At 50.9% G+C, this 22,142-nt stretch overlaps 1 protein-coding gene across 19 annotated transcripts; it reads left to right on the top strand.

Annotated features, from left to right (window-relative positions):
* The first annotated feature begins 1,605 nt into the window (after positions 1-1,605).
* ZNF384 (zinc finger protein 384) lies at positions 1,606-22,087 on the top strand. Of its 19 annotated transcripts, none has more exons than XM_081248447.1 (16): positions 1,786-2,035; positions 2,941-3,000; positions 7,607-7,714; positions 8,216-8,303; positions 8,806-8,857; positions 9,513-9,562; positions 9,804-9,874; positions 10,164-10,401; positions 10,638-10,685; positions 10,888-11,221; positions 12,067-12,159; positions 15,698-15,922; positions 16,622-16,804; positions 18,286-18,364; positions 19,142-19,300; positions 19,867-22,086. In XM_081248447.1, the coding sequence occupies exons 7-16, from the start codon at positions 9,809-9,811 to the stop codon at positions 20,242-20,244; spliced, it is 1,803 nt and encodes a 600-aa protein (XP_081104573.1). In that variant the 5' UTR covers positions 1,786-2,035; positions 2,941-3,000; positions 7,607-7,714; positions 8,216-8,303; positions 8,806-8,857; positions 9,513-9,562; positions 9,804-9,808; the 3' UTR covers positions 20,245-22,086. The 19 variants fall into 19 exon arrangements, with proteins under 19 accessions (XP_081104577.1, XP_081104586.1, XP_081104574.1 ...); XM_081248463.1 differs by having other exon boundaries at positions 9,513-9,566; XM_081248462.1 differs by lacking the exon at positions 9,513-9,562.
* Positions 22,088-22,142: the final 55 nt, after the last annotated feature.

The raw sequence follows: 22,142 nt of genomic DNA, 5'->3' as shown, positions 1-22,142 counted from the left end.
TCCCGGGGGGTGCCAGTTATTGTAAACAGGAGAAGAACAGAAAGAGAACCAGGACTTATAGTGATTACCACCATTTTGCTCCCACTTTTCTATCTCTGCCCCCAAAGTCAAGGTTTCTCAAATCATCGATCTCTAACCCATACAGCAACTACGTCTGGTCACATCTGCGCCCTTAAGACCCTTATCCTATTGTGTCACTATTGCGTTGACACAGACAGGTTACAGAGTCCCAAAATGTGATAAAGAGAGCGGATGCTTTTAAAAAGATACAAATACATACCTTCTATTTAAACAATTAATTGGAATTTTTATTTTTAGGTGTCTTTTGCTACTTCCTGGGGAAGCTGTGACCTTGGGAAAAATCACTTAAGTCTTCAGAGTCTTACGTTCATTATATGTAAAATTTGGCATTACAGTTATTCCTATCCGGGTTATTTTGATCTCTAAGCAAGGAACTATTACTGTTAATAGGAGGCACTTTGATTCTGTTTCACTCAAAATAGAGCTGAGCCCAGAGGGATTCTGGTCAGATCTGGGACAAGCTGGTGGCAGCATTCATTTACTCAAATAGCATGTATTTATTTAGCATCTACTGTGTGCTCAGCAAAGCAGTGGGAGGGTACCATCTATGAAACAGTTTCTCCCGCGTTGCTGACAAACTTGCTTAAGAGTCACATATATGAAATAGTTAAAACAGACAAAAAAAAAAAAAGGTACGGACTAAATGCTGTGGAAATTCGGAGAACGAGACCGTTGGAGCAATCAAGGAAGGCTTCCTGAAAAAGTTCACATTAATTGTTCATTGATGCAACAAACGTTTACCAACTGCTTACTAAGTGCCAGGCTCTGAGGATACAGCAGCGAACAACTCAGAGTCCTTGCCCTCGTGGGGCTGATATTCCAGTGAGAAGAGGAGGACATCCAACATAGAATATAGAATCCAACATCCAATATAGAATCAGGTAGAGGTGAGTGCTATATGTAAAAGTAAAGCCGGGTGAGTAGGAGATAAAGATGTGGAAGAGGGCCACAAGAACTTAGAGACCAAAGCAAAGAGAGTAAGGGGTGTGGTTAGGCAGGGGTCGGATTCTGAGGCCTGGGAGGGGTTATTAGTCAAGCTTTGGGCCTAAGGAGGGACCTCAGAAAACCACTGACACATCCTTTTCCTTTCTTTCATATTCAAATCATTGAGACATTCTTGAGAGTATGTAAGAAAAAAGAATGGTAACTCCCTACGTCTGCCTATCGCCCCCTTGGGGGAAGGGAACCAGGGCCCGACTTTTAAGAATCCATGCCGCCCCTCGTACCTTGATGCATAATTCATGAACCTGTCGCGTTTCCACCCGCCCACTTCCCCTAAAGTCCCTTCCGGAAGCCCGGAACCGCAGTCGTGAAGGTTCGGCTCCTGCCCTTAGCAGAACCCACCTTCACTTCCGCTGTGGCGTCACATCCCTGGAGGGTCTACCGCGTCCCCGGGCAGAAGCTACTTCCGCCCCTACTTGTCGTAACTTCCGCCCTGAGTATGCTTGAGCGCTAACCGCGCCGGATGTGCTCTAGCTGCTCCCGGAAGTGACTCGACCTTTGCGTTTTCACCCCCCCTTTCCCCATTGCCGCCCCCCCCAACATTGCTATTTCCCTCCCTCCCCCCTTTTCGTTTCCGGCGCTCCCGCCTTCTCTCAGCCGCGGCTCAACTCCGAGCCAGTGGGGGGAGGGAGGGGGCGTGGAGGAATCGGGGTTCTCGGGAGCACGAGCTGCGGCACCACTTCCGGGTGAGTGTTAGGGGAGGGAGGGAGGGAGGGGGCCACCCACTGCCTAGCGCCCCCGCCCTGCGGGTGTCTCGCGCACGATCCGTGCGTGTGAGTGTGTGGGTCTGCCTCGCGCCTAAAGTGCGTGCCCGCGCGCTCGCCTGGCGCTATCCCCCTCCCCTCGTCCTCTCCGGGTCCTCCCACCGCACTCGGCTCCCTCCTTCCCAGCAAACGCCGCCCCTCCCGCTCTCTGGCTCCGGCTCTGGCGCCGCCGCAGCCGTCGCCGCCGGGTGAGTCTAGCGCCGCTGCAGCCGGCGCGCGCCGAGCTCTCTGCTCCTTCCCCCTCCCCTTTTCCTTGGGGGGGGCGGGGAAGGGGGGGTCCACGATGGGACTGTACGTGTGTCCGTCCCGGAACCGGAAGTGGTTGTGGAGGAGCGGGCGATGGGGAGGAATGGGGGGGTTTAGGGGGCGGGTGTCTGTCTGGTGGGTGGCAGAGTTCAGCTCCCTGGAGAGGAAGGAGGGGCGTCCCAAAGAAGGGTCTTAGAGGAAGGGGTGGTGGGCGACCTCAGGAGAAGGCGCCCAGGGGCTGTCTCAGGACAGCGAAGGTGTTTGGGGGACAGCCGGGGTCTCCAGTAGCTAGACCACTGTGCAGGCTGAGGGAGGTACTTCTTGGCGCAGGGCCTTGGGTAGGCAGGGGCGAAGTCCTCGCGGCGGGGGGGGGGAGGCCAGAGGAAGTGCCTGGGCCTGAACTGGCACTGTGCCTGACACAAGGGCTTGTGCATCCCCCCCGGGTCCTCAGCTTTGCCTTCTGAGCCAATCCTTGGGAGGCAGGGACGCTTCTCTTCTTCCAGCTCTTCTGTTCTCTAACCATCCCCACACACCCCCGCCCCCGCCTCCGGTTACCTGCGGCCCCGGGGGGACCAAGAAGCACCAGTGTCTGAGCCCAGGGGTGGACCCCACACACTGGTGTTAGAGTTCATCTTAGTTGCTGGGAATTGGATGTATTTCCCTTGTATCCACATAGGGGGTGGCCCTGCACTCCTGTTGCTCTATCCTTGTATCTTTGGATCGTTGGTCGGGGGTCCGCCTGCCTTCTGGACTGAGTGCCGATGGTCAAAGAATTCCTGAGGTTCTCCACAGTTCTCCGGTGGCTGCACCCTTACCGGCCCCTGTAACCCAGACAATTTGTTTACAGAAAGTTCAGGAGCCCTGGAAAGGACAAGGAATAAGACGACAGGAGGAAGAGAGAGAGAGGGTAAGACAATTTGGGGTTAATGGCTTTTCCAGTTTTGGGGGGCGAAGGGGTCATAATCAAATGGCCCTTTTGCGGACAGCGTGACAGAATTGTTCAAGTAGTAGCAATTCTAATACTAGTGTTTGCTGTGGGAGAAAAATCAGCCTCTTCGTATTATCTCTTGAGGATACCCAGGAAGTTTTGTGCAGAAAGTTGGCACTGTACCCCATCACCTTCCATTCCCACCAGTCCTCGACAAGAATGAGTTGTGAAATGCTCAAGTGAACTCACTAAGCAGTGTTGCATTGTGTCCAAAGGAGAAACTTATTCTGCTTTGGAGATAAATGGGCCCTAGTTACCAGTGTAGCCTTTGTGGCATAGCTAATGGAATTGCTTTCCCGTGTTTGGAACAAGCAGAACTGAGTTTAGAGTGGAGTTTGTATCCTTAACGTTGCATCGGTGTTTGGAGTGGATCTGGTGAGTGATTAGAATCCGTAGTGTGATGTTATTTGAATTTGACATGGCACGGTGAAGTTTGGGGGAAAAAACTGATTCGTGGGTAGTTTGAAGTAAAATGGATAAAACTGTATGGAGTAGACTTCAGAAGTAGCTCTGGAAGAATTCAGAATATGAGGTTTGATGGTGATTGAGTTTTAGGTTGCCTGAAAATGACAATATGTCAACCCAACAGAGTTTGAGTTCAGAGCTTATAATCTTAGAGGTGTCTTCTGAGAAGCAATTCCAGGCTGGTTTATAAAATTTATTCCCCAAAGGTTTCTGAGCCAAGTTGGTGGTTAACTATTAGGTGCATATTCCCTCTTCTCCAGACTTTTTTTCTTTGGTTTTTTCTTTCCTGCCTCACAGTGCGCAGATCCGTCAGTTAATAGTGGAACGGGCAGGGCAAGGGGAACCACTATGGCGTTCTTCCTGCAGGGTGCAGGTACAGTGGTCCAGTGGTGCCCAGGGTAGAAGGTGCTGGCTCAGATTGCCAGCTTTGTGGTGGTAGTGGTCCTGTTGGTCTCTTTGAGTATGGTGTGATGGTCTTTCCCAATAGAATTGGGATAAACCTGTTCTCAGTTATTTTGTACTTGGGAGAGTTCACAGTAGGAAGTCCCCAGATCCTATTGGGATGGCCCTTCTTGAATGCCCTTAGGACCTGAGAAAAAGATTTGTTTCCTAACCGAGGAAGAATGGTCCTGTGTGTTTCCTCACTTCAAGTCCTTAGCTAACATTGCAACCTTTCTGCAGTTGTGCATTCTGGAACAGTTTTTTTCAATAAAGTGTCTGAGATCCATGTGTCAAGTTCCTTCCTTTTTTCTTTTTCTTAATTAATTAATTTTTTTAGTTTTGACTGCGTTGGCTCTTCGTTGCTGCGCGCGGGCTTTCTCTAGTTGCGGCGAGCCGGGGCTGCTCTTCGTTGCAGTGTGTGGGCTTCTCATTGTGGTGGCTTCTCTTGTTGCGGAGCACGGGCTCTAGGCACGCGGGCTTCAGTAGTTGTGGCTCGCGGGCTCTAGAGCGCAGGCTCAGTAGTTGTGGTGCACGGGCTTATTTGCTCCGCAGCATGTGGGATCTTCCCGGACCGGGGCACGAACCCGCGTCCCCTGCATTGGCAGGTGGATTCTTAAACACTGCGCCACCAGGGAAGCCCCTCAAGGTCTTTCTGCAGTTGAATTTGAGTTGATTGTTCTTTGCATCTCTCTTTCTTGTTAGTGCTTCTAGTTGGTGATTAGTAAGCTGGGGGTTATAGATCTAATACTTTTGGGTAGTTCCTTTATAATTATGTGGTCTCTGTGTAATTTCTACTAATTGTCACTAATAGTCCTCATCACGTGGAAGTGTTTCTCTAACTCTCCTCAGGAGTACTTTGAGCATTTTATTCTTTTTCTTCTGTGTGTTGTCTCCATCTCAGTTCCATGTGCCTTATGAATTTTTTAGGGGTTTTATACTCTTCCATCCTCTACCCGGGTAGAAATTTAGGAGAGTCGTAAATTACTGAGAGTCATTTACTGATGTAGGGCGTAAACCTAGATTCTGGAAGCCCTGATTCCTTGGTCCATCCTCTGGCTACTAAATTGGGTTGGTGTATTTCATGACTTCCTAAAGGTTGGTTGTGTGAGACAATGTTATTTTCTTGAGAAAAGAAAACCATGCTTTATTTTGGGAGGAAAAAATGTAAAAATTGTAAGTACCAGGAAAGAAGTGGTGGTCTTCAGCACTGCTACGAAAACTGCAATGCTGGAGGCAGTGATGTCTTTATCCCTGGATGGCTGGTAGCACTGGGGAAGGACGGACAGATGGACAAAGGTCTGGTGCAAGAGTTCAAGTCCTCCTATGTGTTTCATGGACGTAACTTAATATTGTCCTTTTTCTTCACCTTCTCAGTCTTCCAAGATTTCTTTTGAGATTGGAAAAGGAGTATGTAGTTCCTGAACCTCTTGAAAGGAAAATGCTGTCCAACTTAATTATAGTAAACGTCCCTTCTTATTGGAGAGCAGCAGAGGCATGGTGCGGTAGTAAAGTTGGAATTAGAACCCAGATTTTCAATCTGCCAACATCATCTTTTCACCTACTGTGTTTTTCCTTCTTTCCTGAGCTTTGGGGCTATAATAGAAGCCTGCCTCTTCCTTCCCAGTCTAGGGTAAGCCCCTTCTGGTTTGTTTTTAATATGTTGGCATAATCATCAAAACTGATGCTCTGTGGGGAGTTCCTTGGTGGCCTAGTGGTTAGGATTCGGTTTTGTCACTACCGTGGTCTGGGTTCTATCCCTGGTCGGGGAACTGACATCCCGCAAGATATGCGGCGCGGCCAAAATATAAAACAAACAAACAAAAGAAAACTGGCGCTCTGTGTAGAGATGAAGTTTCCCTGTAATACCATTACTTTCTTCGGGTTTTAAGAATGTTCATATGTACGTACCTGGATGTCAGGATGGTTTGGTGGGCGTTCCTCCACGCGTGATAGAGAGTTGAAAGGAGAAGTGGTAAAACCACAGTTGGCAGGTATTTGAGTGAGCTGGTGCCAGGGCGCCCTGTGACACAACCCCAGGGGGCTCCATTTACATCACATTCTGGCCTCAGAACAGTTGACCCTTTCTCCGGTGTCATCCTGCAGGCAGATATTGCTCCCAGTTGGGCAAGCAGGGCTCCCCATGCACCCCCTTTTGGGCGGATGTATTTATCAGGAGCCCACAGACACGTTTATCATTTTGTCCTAGGAGCAGCTGTGGTTCTGATCTTCAGCTTTGTTCTTTTAAGAACCAAAGCAGACTGAGAGACTGGGTATCCAGGGAGGTGGGGGGGCCTTTTCTTCTATTTACCCCTTCCGGACAGTCTGACCTTTTTTTTTTTTTTTTTTTTTTTTTTATAAATTTATTTATTTTATTTATTTATTTTTGGCTGTGTTGGGTCTTCGTTGCTGTGCGCGGGCTTTCTCTAGTTGTGGCGAGCAGGGGCTACTCTTCGTTGAGGTGCATGGGCTTCTCATTGTGGTGGCTTCTCTTGTTGTGGAGCACGGGCTCTAGGCACACGGGCTTCAGTAGTTGTGGCACGTGGGCTCAGTAGTTGCGGCTCGCGGGCTCTAGAGCGCAGGCTCAGTAGTTGTGGCGCACGGGCTTAGTTGCTCCGCGGCATGTGAGATCTTCCCGGACCAGGGCTCGAACCCGTGTCCCCTGCATTGGCAGGCGGATTCTCAACCACTGCGCCACCAGGGAAGCCCCAGTCTGACCTTTTAATTCAGACCCTATCATTCTAAAATCAGTTATTTTGGTGGCCAGGTGAGGTTTCACTCGATGTGGACAGAGAATATCATCTTTCACTGCATTTTGCTGTCGTTGAAAACTTCGTTTTTGGTGTTTGCTTTTTTTTTTTTTAGCAGCCATGCTGTGGCTTGTGGGATATTAGTTCCCTGACCAGGGATTGAACCTGGGCCCTTGGCAGTGAAAGTGTGGAGTCCTAACCACCGGACCACCAGGGGATTCCCTGAAAACTTCATTGTTGAAAGTATTTATTGAGAACTACCTGAAAAGTATATAGTCCATTTCTGGAAATAGTCTAAATTTTGATTTGTGAATCAAGCCCCAGCATCAGAGAGCACGTACTTAAGCTGGCCTCTTGTAGGACCCTTTTCTAGCTTGCTCTTTGGTCCTGGGTTCAGATCCCTGTTCTGCTATTTACTGTTTGCCTCCAGTTTCCTCGTTTGAAAAATGGGTAACACAACATTATAAATCGACTATATTTCAGTAAAATGTTTTTTAAAGAGAAAGAAGAAAGAAAAATAGGGATTGCACTATCCTGCTTCATAGAATTGTTGTGGGATTAAATGGTGTGGTGGTTGTAAAGTGCTCAGAACAGTACCTTGAACACAGTGGGCTCTTAATAGGTGCTAATGGTGGTGGTGATGATATTGTCCTCCAAGTCACTTCGTGCCCGTTTGTCACAACCTACAGGCCATGTTTGACTCAGAAGCTGCTTTCCCTGAGCCCCCGGCAGGACACTGAGAATGGATGTAGTTTGGGCCGGGGGAGGAGGCTTGTTTGCCAGGATCCTGAGGGCAGCCTTATTTTCAGGCTCTCAGTTCCTCCCTCCTAAATTCTCACATCCATAATGCGTTTACTTCCTTGTCTCTTTAGGGGGATATCATGATTAGATCCTCCTTTCCTTTACTCTCCAGCCTGACTCTCTACTGCGTTTCCACCACAGCCACCACCCTTGTCGATTTCATGCCTCTCAGCTAGAAGGTTAGAGGGACGGGGGCTGTGGGTCCCAGTCGGAGCCCTTGGCTTGGCTTTCAGGGTCCGTACGCGTAGGCTGCTGCCAGTTGGTTCACCGAGTATGGAATTCCCTACTGGGTGATGGGTCCTGTGTTAGAGCTTGGGGGCAGTTCAGGATGTGGCCCCTGCCTCCCCCAAAGCCGGGCAAGATCGGGTCCCCTTACACTTGTGATCTCGGGTCCCCTTACACTTGTGATCTCGCTGTTTCTCAACGTCCATTGCCTACGGAGGGCCTGAGGCTCAAGGCCCTTTATAAAGCTGGCAGGGAACTGGGTGGCACCCCTGTGGAGAGTGTCTGGTTTTACTGTGTTTATAACTCGGGAAGCAGGATTTGTCTGTGCCTGACCCTCAGGGCATTTAAAGTTGAGTCTCATTTGTGTGAAGCTGTGGTAGCCACAGATTTGCTTGCTCTACTTTGCTACTTTTGGGGTAAAATAGGCTGAAATTCAGTTCTGCTTCCCTTTATAGGTTTTATGAAAATTCAGAGTGTTGTTCAATAGAGCAAAAAATGTGATGAGACTTCTGGAGAAGGACCAGGAACACCATTACATTTAGAGTGAGATCTTTTGCTTCACCTCCTTTGCTGAAGAACTTGCCTGGTTTCCTTAGTCACTGCTTGAGACCCAGTTTCTCTGCCCAGTCTACCCACCCATCTCTTAGAATCCCTGGTGTCCGCCTCCAGCATGTCCTCAGTGGGACCATGTGTGTGACCAGGCTACAAGTCACAGCGTCCCGTGAGTCCTCCTGCCCCTCCTGGAGCCTGGCCGCTCTTGGCCCAGAGCAGCACCGCGGTGTTAATGTTCACTCCCTCTCCTCCTCACTTCCCCTTCCCACCGGTGTCCTCCTCCGGCTTCACCTGCCTTCTGCCAGCCTGGATCTCTCCTGGTCCAGGCTTTTGGGAAGCGACTCCGGACCAATAGCCTGCCATTAAGCCTTGTTAGGAGAAGCGATCAGAGTGTGAAAATGAGTGGCGGGCTGCCTGGGTTCCGGACCCATCTGTGACTTGCACCGAGATTCTCAGGGATTCCTTTTCTTGCTCCTTATGCTTCCCTCCCCAGGTTTTAAGCTTGCTTGTCGTCCGCATACAGAGGAGAGCTTGAACTCTTAGAGGTATAGTGTTTGAGAACTACAGAGGAGTCTGGTAATGTGTGTGTGTTCTGACCCACCATTGTCCCTGTTCTAAATCCCTTTAGGTGGAGATCTGGGGTGCTGGTGCTAGAAACAGTCCCCCTTTTTTTTCTGGCCGTGCCATGTGGCTTGCAGGATCCTAGTCCCCCGACCAGGGATTGAACCCGAGCCCTCGGCAGTGAAAGCGCAGAGTCCTAACCACTGGACCGCCAGGAAATTCCCTAGAACCCCTTTTAAAACTGGTTAACTCCTAGGTCCTTACTGCTCAGTCCAGTGTGTGTGGTACCCAGTGCAGCATCACAGATGTTCTTAGACCTTGGTGGGATCCATGGGGCGTGGTCCCCAGATGTCATCTGGTACCCCAAAGACCTTGATTCTGATTCTCGCCAATTTCATTCTTTAATTCTCTTGGACATTTTGTATTCTGGCCTAGAACCTTTTCAGGCTACAGGGAACGATAGACATGTCCGTTGGAACCCTTGAAATTTTTTATTTCAAGGAAGATGGATTTGAGGGATGAAAGGAGAGGAACAATGATAGGTACCCTGGCTGTTTTCAAGCCGATTGGTGATCTGCTTTGTGTGGACCTTGGGTCCATGCCTTCCTCTCTCATGACTTCAATTTCTCTTTTTGTCAGCCAAAGAAAGAAATACCAATTCTGTTTATTTGGGGTACAGGAAACATTGTGTGGGTAAATGAGATGTGTGTACGTTCTTTCACCAGCATCTGAACTGCGATAGCCTCTGTTGGATGGGGATGTAGTGGGGAGTGGCTCTGACCAGAGGGACTAATATGCTCGATCCTGAGGCCTTGACTACTCACTCCCAGCCCTGTGGGAAGAGACCCGGAGCTCCTCAGCGCCCCCTCCCCCTTGCTCAGCTGCGTCAGATGGTTCCTGAGTGTGATGTGGTCTCGTTCCCTTCTTCAGGTAGAATGGAAGAATCTCACTTCAACTCTAACCCGTACTTCTGGCCTTCCATCCCCACGGTCTCAGGACAGGTACGTGGTGTTTGGTTTTTTTACTTCTGCTCCACTGGGTACTTTTTTCAGCCCTGAGTAGCAAGTCCTATTACCGTGGACACTGAAGCAAGATAACTCCCATGCTGTTTCGCCAGGCCCCCCATCGTTGAGAATTACACAGTGTTTCTGTTCAGCTTCTCTCTGGAAGCACAGATATTAACCACCCGCCTTTCGGTCCCCACAGAGGATGGACAGTGCAAGGTGCCGAGGGAGCGGACAGCCTCGGGACTCTCCCTCAGAGGCCACTGTCCCGTTCCTTTTCTTTCAGATTGAGAACACGATGTTCATCAACAAGATGAAGGACCAGCTGTTGCCGGAGAAGGGCTGTGGGCTGGCTCCGCCCCACTACCCCACCTTGCTGACAGTGCCTGCCTCGGTGTCCCTGCCCTCGGGCATCAGCATGGACACAGAGTCCAAGTCAGACCAGCTGACCCCACATAGCCAGGCGTCCGTTACCCAGAATATCACGGTGGTCCCTGTGCCGTCGACAGGACTGATGACCGCTGGTGAGCACCCTCCGCTCTTCTCCAATCTGAGGTGTTGATCTTCCACGATCAGTACCCCAGGCTGGAGGGCGCCAAGGACATGGGGAGTGGGATATGTGTTTGATTACTCAATCAGATTCTTATTAAGTGCCTACTGTGTGCCTAGCAATGCGCTAGGCATTGTGGGCGATACAAAGAAGTAGAAGATGCGGTCCCTGCCTTTGAGGAGGTGACATTCTTTCCTTCTCTGAATCAAGGCGTCTCCTGTTCTCAGAGGTGGAGAAGAGAAGGGAGTCAATCAAGGGGTAAATCTCACTGTTACTGGGGGCGGGGTGGGGACAGGGGTTAGGAGACCACTGTTTTTCTACAGGGTTTGGGGTTTCCTGTATACTCTGGGCGGGGGGGCGGTGGTGAGGGGTTAAATAGACAATGATCTGGGGAAAATGACGTAGGGCTAGGATGAGGACTGGGCAACATGACACCATCTCCTTTTTCTCACAATCCTAGGTCCCGGCTTGGTTATCACATCCCCCTCAGGCTCCCTCGTGACCACAGCCTCGTCAGCTCAGACCTTCCCCATTTCGGCTCCCATGATTGTCTCAGCTCTTCCCCCTGGCTCACAAGCCCTGCAGGTGGTCCCTGACCTCTCTAAGAAGGTAGCCTCGACCCTAACAGAGGAAGGAGGCGGCGGCGGCGGCGGCGGCGGCACTGTGGCCGCCAAGCCCCCCCGGGGCCGAAAGAAGAAGCGGATGCTGGAATCGGGGCTGCCCGAGATGAACGACCCTTACGTCCTCTCCCCTGAGGATGACGATGACCATCAGAAAGACGGCAAGACCTACAGGTAAGGATCAGAGCCGGGGCAGGATGGGGTGCGGCGCTCTCAGCTTCCCTGCCCCCACTGGGCTCTGCGCTCTGGCGGCTTCCACCTCAGATCCACGTGCATGTCAGGTGTTCTGTTGAGGGGTAGGAAGGTGGAGCCTCTGGCCCCTCTCTGGCTCCTCTTCCCCAGGATGCAGACCCATTTCACCCCTTCCTTTTTTGAGGTCTTCAGCATTGACTTATTTTGGGGTGACGTAATGGAATTTCTTTCTTGTAATGAGGCTTTAGACTGGGTTTGAGACTCTTGTCTCCAGCTCCTTTTTGGTTTCTACATTTTCCATTCCTACTTTTTCAAGAAACATTTCTGGTAAGCCCCTAACCTTAACCGGTGTGCTATCCACCGGTTCTTGGGCCGTATTTGAGCATTGAGCCTGCCTGACCCTGCATGGTTGGGATGATGGGAGGGGTCTGTATAAAAAGGTGGAACGATTAGGATACCTCCCCTTCCCCCCTGTGGAATATATGCTTGTGAAATGGCTGTTTGCTCACTTTCTCATTCATGGAAGTTCTTTTGATCCTCCACTTCCTTTAAGTCGTCCGTTGCCAAAAAGCATTATAAGCATATTTGCATGTGGTACTATACAAAAATAATTACATATCTAAACTCCCTGCCCTTTGAAAGGTGGAAATCTTTTAATCCCCTTGAGAACTGTCAAGGGCCCTAGTGGGTTTGGGGAGTCTGGTCCCAGTGTACAGAGTGGAATAACCACCGTCACAGCTTTGACACAGACAGGGGTAGATGTGCATGGCTGGGAGACTGGGTCTGTCCTTAGTGTACCGAGATGGGCAATGTTGTTCCCATTTTAGGAGCGAAGGGAACTGCGGCACAGGAAATGGACAGAGCCTTGGGCTCATGGATTCAGTTCCCGGCTCCACCACGAACTTGCTGTGTGACCCTGGGCAAGTCCTTTTCCCCTCTCTGGGCCTCAGTTTCCTCATCTGTAAAATGGGGAGAATTCTGTTTATGCCTCCCAGTTGTTGGGAGTATATATCAAATGAGATTTGAAATGTTGGGAACTTCGAAAGAGATGAGAAATAGTCATCATTTAGCATTTACTTTTATGTGTTGTACACGTCTACCATGGAGCGTTCAGAGCGTTTAAATCCGTCTTTGTAAGTCAAAATGAGGGGAGTGTTGCTATGCAGAAAGTATTGAGCACTGCAGAATTCCAGCTTATAATCTGGAAGTTCACTGCAGCTTTATTATTACAGGTGTAGCCCACTTTATACAGTAAAAGTGTTCCTGAGCAATGCTTACGTCATATCATATTATAAAGGTAGTTGACAAGTTTGGTTCATGTAAAGGTATCATACATTCCATGAAATGAAAATCCCTTTTAAATTTATTTTGTAGAAATTTGGATTTTTATGTGTTGGCTTAAAGTGAGGTCATTGTGACATGGAGCTACACCTGAACAAGACCGGTTGTTGCAGGAACGGTGGGAGGGCTCCCTGACACTCTGTAGGGCCCTTCACGTGGATCAGTGTCCTCTGGTTCTGCCAAGGTTTCTCTCTCTTTGTCTTCCGGACCCACATTAAAGCTATTTCTGGACTTCCCACACTGGGCATGTGTAAAGAAATGTGAATGTACAATTGGAGGGCAGCCCTGATAGGACTTTCCACACGCTACCTCCAGGTGACTAAAGAGAACTCTGAATTTAAGGGGCACTGATTATGTTATAGGTAAACGGAATTTCTTCAGAAACTCAGAACTGAGGTTCCAAAGGAATCTTTTTAATCACGAAGAATCCCCGTTTCGATGGCAGGTGTGGGTCAACCACATCCATCCCTGTGGTCTGTGGCATTTGACTGGGTATTGGGGGAACTGGGTTCTTTTGCTCTGGGCAAGTCCACTTATTTCTAGTAAAATTTGAAGACCAATCATGGCCCTCACCTATCCTGTGGAAATGTTCTCAGGGAAAATCAGAGTATCTGAAAGTGTTTTTGAACATCTTAGGGAAAAAAGGGTTGATAATTCACTTCAAAGCGGTTCCTGTAACCAAGGCCATTGCCCTGCATGCCTCCAAGGGAGCACCCTTGTGGTGTCGGGTGTGAATGGTGCCCCCTGGAGCTGTGCGCCCAGCGACACGGGCCACTGCCCACTGCCACAGCTCTCCTAATCGGGTTTCTTTCCCAGCACCTGACACCTTGCATTAGGCTTGTACTTATTTGGCTTCTCTGTAGTTTTCGTGTTTAAACATTTCTGGCAGATGATAGGATGGTCCAGCTTCCCCCCTGGATACCTCTAGTGTGAGGAGTCTTAAGGTTAGGTGAGACTGAATCACCGTTCGCCCTTTGGCAAACTGCTTTACCTTTCTGAGCCTTTGTGCTCCTTTCTGTAGAACAGGGATAGTACTTGCCGGGTTGTTTTAAGGAGCGGAAACAATGGGTTTAAAGGACCTGATTGGAGCCCGGCAGTGTCAGCACAACGACAGGTGGCAGCCGTTACTACCGTTATTATTATGTTATCGTTATGATTGTCCTTATTACACTCACACCTCTGGAGACAGCTCATTGTGTTGCCAGTCCATTATTGATGAATTTAAGTTTTGCAGATTCTTCTCTAGTTGCAAACTTTGAGGAAGAGGGTTATTTTCTCTTCTATAACTAATTTCAGGTTAAGGGGTGCAGTTATGTGTTCAGCATTGACAGGCAAACTCATGAGGTTTGGTTTGAGCTAAAATCATTCCACCTGTCTGAGAAATCTTAGTGGAGGGAAGTTATTTTGTAACTCTAGTGCAGTTCCTCTCCAAGTGACAATGTGTCTAGTTTTCTAACCTCAGTTTTAGTGAAATATATAGTACCATGAGCTCACTCAGCACTGGTGCGGCTAACATTAATGCAGTTTTATCATTAGAGAATGCTTGGCTTACCATTGACTATCCTGGGTGTTTGCTGGCCCTTTTGGGGGCAGTTATTTATCTCTCCATTTTACAGACCAGAAAATTGAGGTCTAGATTGATGAGCAAGCCTGTAACTGAACCCTGAGTAGAGCCCCGGTGTCCAGACTTCCGTTGGCTGTGTCCTTTGGACCCTGCTAACTATAAACAGAACCTCCTACCCTCCCACACAATGGTTGGGCATCCCAGACAACAGCCAGGGGTTGGTAAACAGGTAATCGGATTTCTTTCAGTATTATCAAGTGACTAGAGAACTAGAAATTGGCCTCAATGATTGGATTTTTAATGGAAGCATTAATACAGGAACAATACCCCCAAGTAACAGTGGTCTCTTCTTCTCTGAGGAGCTCAGAGTTCTTTTTAGTCTGCATCTCAGTTATTCTCTAATATTCTCTTGGGATCAGGAAAAAAGCAGAAGTCACCCTTCACCATCCTAAGCCCCTCCTAGAGAGAGAAGTTGGGGGGGACCCAGAGAAGAGGGACTTGCCCCAGTTGCCTGGCTTCTAGGCTGTGGCCGTCGCTACCAGCCCACATTGTGTGCTGGTGAGTTGTTTGAGTGATAGGGTTCTAGCTCACATATAGATAGCTTTCGCCCAGTAAAGTCTGAATAGTTGTGACTTATCTTGCCCACAGGCCTCCTTATTCGATAGTGTTGGGCAGTATCAGAGCAGGAAGAAGGATTACCAGCTCAGATGATGCATGAAAGTGTATTCAGATGATACGGTTGTCAACCCCAAGTGCTGGCATTGTGCTAGGAAAGAGGAGAGGTTTAGCGGGGAAGCTCAGCATTTTGCCAGTCTTTTTCTCCTTAATATTTGAGGGATACAACCCACTCCAGCAGTTACCTTGGCTCATTGCAGAAGTAATTCTCACTTGATTGCTAGGGGGCCGGGGGATGGGGGGAGTCGGTGGAACATCAGATCCAGAGCAGAGGCTGGACGTGTGGTTTGGGAAAGCCCCCTCCAAATAACCCTGATTAATTCTTCACCTCATCCCTCTAGAAATCACTGGCAAAAAGGAGAAAATCTGAGAGAAGACAGTTATCTGAGGAGACAGGAGAAAAGTCCTCTGAGGAATCTAGTCAGGTTGTCCTCATTGTCCCCTCAGGAGCTTGAGGATTACCTGAGGGATGTACTTTCTCCACGGGAAACTGGGGAGAGGGGTTCTTCAGAAGTCTGAGGTCAAGTTACAGGCAGAAGGAAAACAGAGGTTAGGTGATATTCCTGGTCCGGTGAAAGCCATGTCAGCCCAGGGCCTGTAATAAGACTTTCCTGTCTTACCTGGTTGAATTCTTGTTTATGTACACACTTAGGGAGTCCAGGCATTTCAGCAAACACTTATTAAATACTTGCGTTGGGCTGTATTAGAAGTGCAGGCTGTAAAGATAGATAAAATAGAGCTCCTCCTCTCGAGGGCCTCGCGTTGTCGCTGCAACAGAGGAGAGATCAGATAGGTCGGCATCTTTGGAAGCGGAGGGGCGGGTTCAGCGACGCCCTCTCGGCGGGCAGGGTCCTAACCGCTGCCCTCCCTTGGCCCAGGTGCCGGATGTGCTCCCTGACGTTCTACTCGAAGTCGGAGATGCAGATCCACTCCAAGTCACACACCGAGACCAAGCCCCACAAGTGCCCACACTGCTCCAAGACGTTCGCCAACAGCTCCTACCTGGCCCAGCACATCCGTATCCACTCGGGGGCCAAGCCCTACAGTTGTAACTTCTGTGAGAAGTCCTTCCGCCAGCTCTCCCACCTCCAGCAGCACACCCGGTAAGGCTGCTCTCAGTCTCCCCACGGCTCCCTGCCGTGGACCCCTCACCCCGAGGCCACGTGGCCCACGCCTCCTCTTTTCTCCACGTGTTTTCTTTTGTCCCTTTCAACTCTGCCGTTTGGGAGCCTCGATTCTCTCCCACTGCTGTCTGTGAAAACTAAATTCCGTATCCCTGCAGCTTGGGGGTGGTGCCTGGAAAATTGTGCTCTCGGTCCCAGAGTCTGGAACGATTTGTGTGGCTTCTCTCTGTGTCTGTGTTCGGAAATCTTCTGCAGAGCAGGCCCTGCTTTTACTGTATGCTTCAGTTCAGAGCCGAGGTGTGCATTCAACCTCAGGTCCATGGGGAACAGGCGGTGTTGGTCTTTGTTCAAATTACTGTTTGCAAGCAGGGTGTCTGTGGTGAGTGTGTAACCTTGGCACAAAGCAGAGGGCTGACGAGACCGAAATCTTTAAGGTTACAGGAGCCAGGGGTGCAGCTCTTCATCATCTCACTGCCATTCTAGCCACCGACTTAAGATCCGCAGCAACCTAGATGTGGGTGTCCTCTTCACGAGCCTCTCCAGGCCGGCGCGGGTTTGTGGGGGAGGGAGGAGGGGTGCTCTCATCCGTCAAGCAACATCATTTCACCCAGCGGAGAGCCGAGCCCGTGGTGTCGAACCGCTCCCTCCTCCCCCCTTCCCTCCTCTCCTCTCCGGCAGGATCCACTCCAAGATGCACACGGAGACCATCAAGCCCCACAAGTGCCCGCACTGCTCCAAGACCTTCGCCAACACCTCCTACCTGGCCCAGCACCTCCGTATCCACTCGGGGGCCAAGCCCTACAACTGTTCCTACTGCCAGAAGGCCTTCCGCCAGCTCTCCCACCTCCAGCAGCACACACGGTAAGGGAGAGTGGCGGGCTACTGCCCCCGCCCCGCTGGCATGCCCTCCCCACCCCCGCCCCGGACACACACAACAACCCGCATGCGGGGGGCGGGGGAGAGACCCGGCTGGAGGAGAGAGCTGGCCGGAGGAGAGCGCAGCTGGCATCTGGGAGGAAGACCAAGCAAGAGTGGAGACGCAAGTGGACGCTCAGAGAGCCTTTCTGGGGCAGAAGCAGCGCCGAGGAGACACAGTGACTGTGGGACATTCCCTGATCCGAGGGAGGAGGAAACTCACTGGGAGCGGAGCGGACGTTTCCTGCCCTCATCCCCTCCCTGGAGACACGTGTGCACACATCCTGCAAGATTCTCTCCTCGATGCCAAAGCAGGGCCATTTGGTTGGAGAAGACCATCCCTCTAGCCCTTAGGGCACCGATTATGAACGGGAGGAGGTATAATCAGACTCCAGCTGGGTACCAACCCAGCGACACCTACAGCACCAAGCAAGGCTCCAAGGGAGAAGAGAACAAAGCGCAGCGTAAATGTTCACAGAGAACCGGCAAGTGAGACGAAAACGCTCCTGCTCTGTAAGGATGCGCACCTCGTCCCGTGAATCTGGAGTGGCTCGGAGGTGAGCCCGCCTCCTGGAAGAGCTGATGGTCTCCTTCAGCGGGGTCTCAAGTTGAGCTGGAGTCCGGACTCCTGCTGGCTACAGGTCTCCTCTCCCGGCTGCTTCCAGAGGTGGCGATCCCCCTTAAAGCGGTCCGACAGCTCGCTTCTCGAAGAGGAGGAATCGGGCTTTCCTCACAAGGAGACGTGTCCTGCGAGGTTTTCAGGATTTTATACCCGGGATCTCGAAAAGCACCTGGTCACAGAGATGCTTCTGAAGTCCCTGCCGAGGAGCAGGGGGTCTGCCAACCCTCAAGTCCTTGGCTCGTCTCAGCAGAGGGCCCTATAGTGTTTGGAAGGAGGTCAGATCAGTACTAAACTAGGCGTTTCCTGCCGTTAGGGGCTGAGCTGGGAAAAGCACCGAGGAGCTTCCACCAGCATCGAGGTTGCTGCCGCCCTTCACGGTTCGCATAACTCTTGTGCTTTGCTTTGACCCCAGGACTTTCTCTGGGATCGGTGCTAAGGCTGAAGGGGTACTTTCTGGCTGTGTGTTGGGGGCCAAGGGAGAAGTGTTACGTGTTTCTTTTTTCTCGCCGTGTGTTTATCTCACGTTTCTGAACTCTCGTGAGGGCCGGTGACTGTAGGAGCTGCCTTGGCTGCCAGATCGTGGCCTCCCTGCGCCTTGGCTGCCAAGCCCCCGGCCCTCCCCCAGCAGAGAGGAGCCCAGCTTGAGCGGAGTGGTGCGGGCAGCGAGCAGCAGTCGGGCCCGCTGGCCTGAGCCGGCGTCTCCTGGAGACCCACCCTGTGCTCCCAGAGGAGGCCTGTTAAGGCGCTGGTCCCTGAGCGGCCTTGCTGATGTCCTTCCCCTTTCTTCTTCTCTCGTCCCGTGCAGAATCCACACCGGGGATAGGCCGTACAAATGTGCACACCCGGGCTGCGAGAAAGCCTTCACACAGCTCTCCAACCTGCAGGTAGGTGTTCCACCCTCCACACGAGGCCTTGAGTCTAAGACTTAGGGTCACAGTTGCCGTTTGACTAGTACAGTGGTTGTCAAACTTTTTCAGGATGCTTTATGTTCTTAACAGTCACTGGGGAGCCCAAAGAGCTTTCATTGATGTGGGTAACACCTAATTACATAGACATTAAGAAACTGAAAAACTATTTAGTAATTTGTTTAAAAATAACAAACTCCATTGTACATTAACATAAATAACGTATCTCTTAACCTCCCTCCCCGCAAAAAGAAGTTTAGTGAGAAGAATGGCATTGCTTTATGTTTACGCACGTTTCTCTAATGTCTGGCTTACTAGAAGATGGAGAGATTCTCTTACCTGCTGCGTTCAGTCTTTACGATATTATACATCACGTAATGTCTGTATAGTCATGGAAGAATGAGAGTGAAAAGGCACACAGTGCCGCCTTATAATTATTACTATTTTGAAAATAGTTTTGACCCTGTGGGCCCCCTGAAAAGGTCTTGGTGTTCCCTGGCAATCCCCATGCCTCCCTTTGAGAACCACTGGACTAGTGGGACCAGGCGTAGCCGCCATTCTGACTTCAAGGATCCTGCAGGATGCTGCTTCCCTTAGCTGGTAGCGCCTGAAATTTCATTTGAAGCCATTTCTGCTGCCTTCGGACGGAAGAGAACCCAGGAGGCCTGGCACCCAGCCCAGAGCTTTCCATTAAGGTCTAGGAGGCAGGAGGGCAGAGTCTGGCGCACCCGCCCTGATTTCTCCTTATTTTCTCAGTCCCACAGGCGGCAGCACAACAAAGATAAACCCTTCAAGTGCCACAACTGTCACCGGGCGTACACAGACGCAACCTCGCTGGAGGTGCACCTGTCCACGCACACAGTGAAGCATGCCAAGGTGTACACCTGCACCATCTGCAGCCGGGCGTACACGTCGGTGAGCACTCGGAGCCCCCCTCCCCTCCCCTGCCAGCGGCTTCCCCCCGCCTTTCCGATAAAAAGCCGCCGCAGTGAATACACCCCATCCATCCCTTGCTCCAACTTGCCAGGATCAGTAAAGAGAACAGAAATTGAAAAGACCCAGAGCTGAGGAGTTTGGGGGATGCCTGGTCCCTTAAGCCTAGTAGCGATTGCTCAGCAGTGATTCTTCATTTTACTTAGACATAGGACAAAAGACAGCGTCTTGAAATTGTGAGAGACGAGAGATTTCAGTTAGATGTTTTCCATTAGACTCCAGAAAAAGGTGGTCAGGTTGTTCCATTCAGAGATCTTTGAGAAAGTGATAGCTTTCCCTGTGCCAGTTGAATGCCCACGGTTACCCTAAAGGTCCCCGCCTTGTCCACCCGGTGCAAGCACTGCGAGTGGCTCATGGGGAGAACCTGCGTGGCTCTAGAGCACCTCTGTATAAGTGTCGTTCTGTTCAAGGTAACAGCCCAGGGTGCTGGTTACAGGGAGCTTCCTTCCTCCTCTTTCTTCCCTCAACCCCTCTTCCACCCCCCTCAGGAAACGTACCTGATGAAGCACATGCGCAAACACAACCCTCCTGATCTCCAGCAGCAGGTGCAGGCGGCGGCGGCGGCGGCGGCAGTGGCCCAGGCCCAGGCCCAGGCCCAGGCCCAGGCTCAAGCGCAGGCCCAAGCACAGGCCCAGGCCCAGGCCTCCCAGGCTTCGCAGCAGCCACAGCAGCAGCCGCCACAGCCTCCGCACTTCCAGTCCCCGGGGGCAGCCCCCCAGGGCGGGGGTGGCGGGGACAGCAACCCCAATCCCCCGCCCCCGTGCTCCTTCGACCTGACCCCCTATAAGACGGCGGAGCACCGCAAGGACATCTGCCTCACCGTCAGCACCAGCACCATCCAGGTCGAGCACCTGGCCAGCTCGTAGAGACCTGTGCTGCCGTCCCCCGGGGAGGGGGGAGAGAGGCTCTGGTCCCTTCTTCCTCCAGCTCCTCCTGGTGGGAAAAGTCCTCTTCTTCCTTGACAGGCCACGGCTCCATCTCCTTGGGCCTCAGGCATGGCCTTCTCTCACAGGATGCCATCCTTATTGTCTCAGCTCCTCTTCCGAAGGGACGTCAGCCCTCCCGAATGGCAGAGGGGTTCTGAGCTGGTCGCGTGATCCAGCAGCCTCCCGCCTAAGCGTAGCTTTTAACATTGGGGGTTGGTGCTCAGGGGAGGGGTTTGCTATGACCTCATAGAGACTTTTCCAGCGTGGGCACTTACTCTCTCCTCACCCTCGTAATCCTCCAAGCTCGGGCTGACAGAGGACTAGAGGCTGGCACTCCCAGACGGCACAGAGGAGGGAGCCCTAAATGCAAGCAGCCTCCCGTTCTGTTCTTGCCTGCGAAGGAACAGGGGCTCCTCCCGTGCCCCTGTCCCTGGGAGCCGTTTTCTTCCCCTCACGATCTCACTTCACTTCCTACCTGATGCTGGAGGGAGGTCTGGGGCGGGTCAGACCCCCTTTATTTGTAAAGGGGCAAGGGCCGAGATGTGGTCCCCAAGGGGCCGGAGATCCCCAGAATGGCCGACGGTGGCTTAGAAGTGTGGGTTATGGTTTTCCTTGGAGCCTCGCCCCTTCTCTGCCAGCCGAGGCCCTGTGCTCAGTCTCCCCGTCCCCAGCCTAAGGAGCTGCGGGTTCTTTATGAAACCCCACAATAAGGGGGCTGCAGAGAAGGGAGAGTTCGGGGCAGATGCAAGGACTGGACTTAGCTCCCTAGGTGCCGCGGTCAGTTGCCGGACACGGATTTATATATAAATATATATATATAAATATATATATACCCACTCATCACGGCCATCTTTGTTGTAACCATTTCTGTGTTTATAAATGCATTATCTCTGAGAATTTTCATATTTGATGTTTTGTTTATTTTTGTCCCTTTTGTTTTTCTCCACCCTGTCTTCTGGCCAATGGCATTTTTATTTCCTTTCGTCTTTTTTTTTTTTTTTTTAAATCACGGCAGATTTCAGAGAAAAGAGAAAATGGAAAAAAAAATCAGGAAACCAGTTGTTATAAAGTAATTTAAAATGAGGAAAAAAAGAAAAACTTATGTACAAAACCAAGGGGTGTTTTTAGAACCTTGTATAGAAATAAATTCGTGTAAAAGGATCAGAGGCAGTGGAGCTACTGATGTGAGTATAAGCGTGGGAAACAGCTATTTGGGGAGATGTTCAAGGCCAGTACTAAGGATTTACAGTAGAGTGTGCAAACGGTAAGGACGAATGCTGTGTGATGGGGCTGTGTGTGTATCCCTGGCCATAGAAGGGCACAACTTTGAAATTTCTGAAGTGAAACCTTGGTTTATGAGGGTTCCTACACACAAATCCTGCTGTGAGGACTGTGTCGCCTAAGGTGTAGGAGCAGGGTTTCAGTCGTGTGCTAACAAGATACCTCGAAGCTCTCCCTATCCAGGAAACGGAAGCACGGCCTCCTGGAAGGACCTGCACTGCTGCCAGAGCATCCGTGGGCTCAGTGCTAATTCCAGCTGGCATATCCTGTGGCACCTAAAACCAGAGGTTTCCAGTGGTGGAACCCATAACCGGGATAGAAGAATGAAACAGGACAGTTGTAGTGCTGAGGGGTAGAGTATGGGCGGGAAACCTGGACTTCCGCCCTGGCTCTCCCATCCACCAGCATGGGCCGCAGTGCTGCTTCAGCTGTTAAACGAAGGGATTGGGCTAGATCACCTCCAAGATTCCTTTCTGAAAATTAAAAATCTTTAAGCACTGAAAAAGTTGTGACAAAGCTCCCACGTCTGACAACGTGGCCATCCTGTGTGGGACTGC

This window comes from Mesoplodon bidens, assembly GCF_964165515.1.
Source record: "Mesoplodon bidens genome assembly, chromosome: 11".
Taxonomy (NCBI): Eukaryota; Metazoa; Chordata; class Mammalia; order Artiodactyla; family Ziphiidae; genus Mesoplodon; species Mesoplodon bidens.
This window is presented reverse-complemented; position numbering and strand designations above follow the sequence as displayed.